Genomic DNA, 5,655 nt, shown 5'->3' on the forward strand with positions numbered 1-5,655 from the left:
GGTCTCTTAACTAGTTGCTTATTAGCATGCATATTACTAACAAACTTAACAACTACCTTACTAACTATTAATAAGCAGCAAATTAGGAATTTATTGAGGAAAAAGTCGTTGTTAATAGTGAATAAGTGTTCCCTATTCTAAAGTGTTACCTTTTATTTCAAGCAACAAAAATGCTTTTTATGATTTCAGTTTCAGTTTTAGTTTTATATTTTAGTGATATTTGTATTTCACAATATGACCATAATCCCAATACAACAATCAATAATCACAATAAAATCATGGCAATTATTATTTTATTGTAATATTGAATCGGTCAAAACCGTGGGAATGTGACCAATGAAAATTCAAGTGGAATGAGATTTCTTTCTTTCTTTTTTTTTTTTTTCTAATTAATTCAAATGCTGTTCTTTAGAGATTGCAGATTTCTGAGAAATATCAAAAAGCACCCCAACTGTTTTCAACCTTGATAACTCTAAGACATATTTCATGCTAATAAATCAGCTACGAATGCTTTGGTGTTAATGTGAAGATCTCTTCCTCAGGAACTTCACGGACCAGCTGCGTAAGATCTCAAAGGACGCTGGGATGCCGATCCAGGGTCAGCCGTGTTTCTGTAAGTACGCACAGGGAGCCGACAGCGTGGAGCCCATGTTCAGACACCTGAAGAACACCTACTCCGGACTGCAGCTCATCATCGTCATCCTGCCCGGAAAAACACCCGTCTATGGTAAGAACAGCGCACACGGAGCAGAGCCGCCCTCCTGCCAAACGCCCTCAGACTAATGAACACACGTTTGATCTGTGCAGCGGAGGTGAAGCGTGTGGGAGACACTCTTCTAGGAATGGCCACTCAGTGTGTTCAGGTGAAGAACGTGGTGAAAACCTCGCCTCAGACGCTCTCCAACCTCTGCCTCAAAATCAACGTCAAACTTGGTGGAATCAACAACAACAACATCCTGGTGCCGCATCAACGGTTTGCTTTGCCAGCCTTGTTTTGGTTTTCAGAACATAAACATAAACATAAACGGAACAGAACATTTTTGTTTTTATATAGTATCTTTAACTATACAAATGAAGACAGAAATATAGGCTATTAAAGTAAAAAAAAATTAAAATCTGATAATTCTATTTTGGCATATATATATACTGTGTATGTGTGTGTATATATATATATATATATGTATGTGAAATTATTGTTGTTGTTGTAGCTTTATCTCTGTAAAAATAAAGGAATGTAAGCTGTTACTGATAAAAGAAAAATTCATATTTGATGATAATTTTATTTGACTACAACTTACAATACTAATGTTTGTCTTAAATGCTTAAATTTCAAATATTAAAACCCTCAATCTTAACATTACAAATCATTTAGCTTTTATTTTGTCAGAATACTGGTTGTTATTAATTAGTGTTAATTTTGTCAGCTATTTTCAATTTTAGTCTTAGTCCCGTGTTAAATGTCCTTGTTAGTTTTTATCATATTTAGTCAACCTTATCCTATTTAGCTTTAGTCAAGTTTTAGTCGACTAAAAGTCTCAACATTTTAGTCGAGTTTTAGTCAAAGAAAATCTGAAGTATTTTAGTCTAGTTTGTGAAAACTTGACATTTTAGCAATAAGATTATTATTAATTAACCGTACAGCAGTATTAATTTTGGCAGCCATTCTTAATTTAGTCTTAGTCTTACTCAAATGTACATTTTATTTATCATATTTAGTCAACCTTGTCCTGTTTTTGTTTAGTCAAGTTTAACTATAATAACTGGCAAATGCCAAATGGCAATAGCCTATTTCTCTATTAAAACAACAGCGGTTGAGTAAGTGCATTTATTCAGCGATCACAGTCACAAACAATACAGTCGAGATCTCATGAGGGAACACAGACCGGTTGAGTGACGCTTTCATTTAGATCGCTAAACTCCAGCTTGTTTGTCGCTGTTTTCAGATCATCGGCAGCGGCGCTTCCGCAATGAGGAGTGAGCGTGTGCGCATGGTTGCCAGATTGCTTAAAATGACGAATATTTTTCGTCATACTTTCCGTTAACGAAATTAACACTTATTATTATTAGATAGTAACTTTAACTCTTTAAAAATGAAGAATGTAGCCTATTACTGTTGAAAAATGAATATTTGATCATTATAATTTTATTTTAGACTACAAGTTAAAACTTTCAAATATTCAAACCCTCAAGCTTTTATTTTGGTGTAGCACTGGCTTCATTTTACATTGTTTGATTAATTGTTTGCTTTTCATCAAATCCTGAAACCCCTGCAGTTCACTCATAAACCCTCCTTTTGGGAAACCCTGATTTATTGACTGCTACATACAGACAAAGCTGATTTGTAGACACTAGCCAACGCAGTATTATACAACATTGCTAATGGCTGGTTTGTGATGATGTTAAATATGGCTCATGAACTCTTAACTAATGTAGTGTGTTTGTATGTGCTGTTTCTCAGGCCGTCAGTGTTTCAACAGCCTGTCATCTTTCTGGGGGCGGATGTGACGCATCCACCTGCAGGAGACGGGAAGAAACCCTCCATTGCAGCGGTCGGTGTCGCTTAGAGCTGAATGATATAATGGATACGTTATGTGCAGTCAAACCAAAATGTATTCAGACACCTTCAACATTGCTCACATTATCACAGTTTATTCGCTATAGTTTAGAAAATGGTAATAAAATATGACAAGAACTCAAGAGTTAAACTGTCAGAACAAATTAATCTTGATAATATCACATAACTTTGATAGAAAGGTATGTAATGAATTAGATTGAATAGCTGTTAAATTTAAGAAACACAATTAGATCATACCAGTTTAGGTCAACCAATTACCAAGCAATGTTTAATTTTGTTCAGTCTGTGGTGTGAAAAGTTAGCATTAGCAATTAAAGAAAAAACACTTAAGCAAAACATGGTCAGGTCAAAGTGTCTGAATAATTTTGGTAACACATTTTTATCAGTTTTACTGGTAGTCCACTGTATGAAGAATTTTTGGGTATGACATTCATTTTGCTATCCTCACTTACATAAATGAGCTATAGTGTCCTGCATCCACTAGTAAAAAATATCAAAAATAATTTCATTTATTTATATAGCACAAATAAACACAACAGGAGTTGACCACTGTGCTTTACGGAGTATAAAACTAAGATAAGAGATAATGAGAATAAATCATAATTAAGAGTTGCTAAATGCTCGGGCCAGAAGATAAGATTTAAAGGGATAGTTCACCCAAAAATGAAAATTCTGTCATTAATTACTCACCCTCGTGTTGTTCCAAACTAGGGATGTGCGGGTCTAGTCGACTAAACGGTACAGCTCCTACTAGTCGACACTGAAAACAATAGTCGATTACACGACAGAAAAACAAAAACATGATTTTATCATTCAAATTACCATCATTTTAACATTGCATTTAAAACATTTTAAATAACAAGTTCAAATAAAACGTTTGAAAAATAATACATTATTTTTAAAAGTTTATCTGGGCGGAAACTACATTTTTCCTCAGACCTCACATGCGTTTTCTTCGTGTCAGTTGTGGCAAGTTCAAAAATGACCATGCGAAAGACGAGAAGGTGTGGGATTATTTTGAATTAGAAGGAAACGGAAACGTTTTGTGTAAACGGTGTAATGTCAAATTGTCTTACAATAACTCTACTGGAGTGATGCGTAATCATATTCAATACAGGCATGTAGGCGTTAGCTTAGAGGCTAGCCAAAGCCAGCAAATGTGTCAATCACGTCATTCACTACAACCCGCCGGCGCTGCGATCCCGTCCGCACCGTCTATTCCTCCAACGAAAACCCACTTCGGTGGTGGTGCAGGATGTCCAGGCGCTTTCTGAAACTCTTATCGGCTTGCTTTTCGTTATCTCTGCATGCCTGCGACTTCAGTTCCTGCTGAGCGCGTTTTTTAAAGTGCAGGAATTTTATTGTTAAAATAGAGGTCCCGTCTTTCACCAGACCACGTTGATAATTTCACTGAACAAATAACACATGGTCTGAGTAAGTAAAATGGGCATTGTTGCATTTTTTTTAGTTTTTAGACGATATAGCCTACACAAAGTATACGTTTTTAAAAGCCGTTTTAATGTTATTTCTTGATAAACCTTCCTATTGTTTTTGAATTGTGTTTTAATATGTTGGCTAACGTTATATGAAGATTAAGAATTCTGTCAGGCTATTGATTGATTTTCCACTGTTCTGCATTTCCCCAGCTGATTTGAGTAAATAAGCTATGCTTTGGCTTATGTTGAGTGTATGCTCTTCTTTTTAATGACTGCCTAAAACGAAATGATAACGTGAGGCAAGTGTGCGGCAAGCGGAATTCATTGAGGGATTGGACAGTGTGATTCATAAATTAAGTATTTCAAATATAGGCTATTATACTGTATATGCTACACGCACGCACAGAGGGTTTTTTTTCTTACCGTCTTTTGGGGGTTTCTTGCTTTTAGACTAGTCGGATACAAAACTTTCGTTTAAACGACATCGCGCACATCCCTATTCCAAACCCGTAAGACCTTTATTCATCTTCGGAACACAATTTAAGATATTTTTGATGAAATCTGAGAGCTCTCTGACCCTCCCATAGACAGCAAGGTAACTACCACGTTCAAGGTCCCGAAAAGCACCAAGATGATCGACAAAGTAGTCCGTGTGACATCAGTGGTTCAACTGTAAAGTTACGAAGCTACGAGAACACTTTTTTGCGCAAAGAAAACAAAAATAACGACTTTATTCCACATTTTCATCTCTACTGCGTCACTTGTGGACGCGCGTTCACGGTACTGTCTTACGAAGGTCTTACGGGTTTCGAACAACACGAGGGTGAGTAATTAATGACAGAATTTTCATTTTTGGGTGAACTAACCCTTTAATTTCAATTTAAATTCATGTACAGAGGACAGGGATCTCAGATTAAAGGGAAGGCTATTCCAGAGCCTAGGTCCAACAACAGCAAACACACGATCCCCTCTTGACTTCAGTCATGTTCGAGGCTGAGCTAGAGAGTAACTGCTTGTGGACTCCAGTTAGAAATCTGGCTGCAGCATTATTGAACCAGAATTATATCTGGTGTCTGAATAATTTTTGGTTTGACTGTGTGTGTGTGTATATATATATACATACATACAGTATCTCACAGAAGTGAGTACACCCCTCACATTTTTGTAAATATTTTATTATATCTTTTCATGTGACAACACTGCAGAAATGACACTTTGCTACAATGTAAAGTAGTGAGTGTACAGCTTGTATAAGTGTAAATTTGCTGTCCCCTCAAAATAACTCAACACACAGCCATTAATGTCTAAACCGCTGGCCACAAAAGTGAGTACACCCCTAAGTGAAAATGTCCAAATTGGGCCCAAAGTGTCAATATTTTGTGTGGCCACCATTATTTTCCAGCACTGCCTTAACCCTCTTGGGCATGGAGTTCACCAGAGCTTCACAGGTTGCCACTGGAGTCCTCTTCCACTCCTCCATGACGACATCACGGAGCTGGTGGATGTTAGAGGCCTTGAGATGCTCAATAGGGTTTTAGGTCTGGAGACATGCTTGGCCAATCCATCACATTTACCCTCAGCTTCTTTAGCAAGGCAGTGGTCGTCTTGGAGGTGTGTTTGGGGTTGTTATCATGTTGGAATACT

The 5,655-nt window shown here is 36.9% G+C and overlaps 1 protein-coding gene across 3 annotated transcripts in view; it reads left to right on the forward strand.

Annotated features, from left to right (window-relative positions):
• The window catches only part of LOC107568871 (protein argonaute-3), a 31,318-nt gene that overhangs the window by 16,794 nt on the left and 8,869 nt on the right, over positions 1-5,655 (forward strand). For 2 of the 3 annotated variants that reach the window (XM_016254864.1, XM_016254863.1), the window contains exon 13: positions 2,459-2,549. In XM_016254864.1, coding sequence (XP_016110350.1) covers positions 2,459-2,549 — 91 coding nt within the window. Of the gene's footprint in view, positions 1-542; positions 728-807; positions 974-2,458; positions 2,550-5,655 lie in introns of all 3 variants that reach the window. The other variant, XM_016254866.1, reaches the window with a different exon arrangement.

This window comes from Sinocyclocheilus grahami, unplaced genomic scaffold (assembly GCF_001515645.1).
Source record: "Sinocyclocheilus grahami isolate Dianchi unplaced genomic scaffold, SAMN03320097.WGS_v1.1 scaffold1288.1, whole genome shotgun sequence".
NCBI lineage: Eukaryota > Metazoa > Chordata > Actinopteri > Cypriniformes > Cyprinidae > Sinocyclocheilus > Sinocyclocheilus grahami.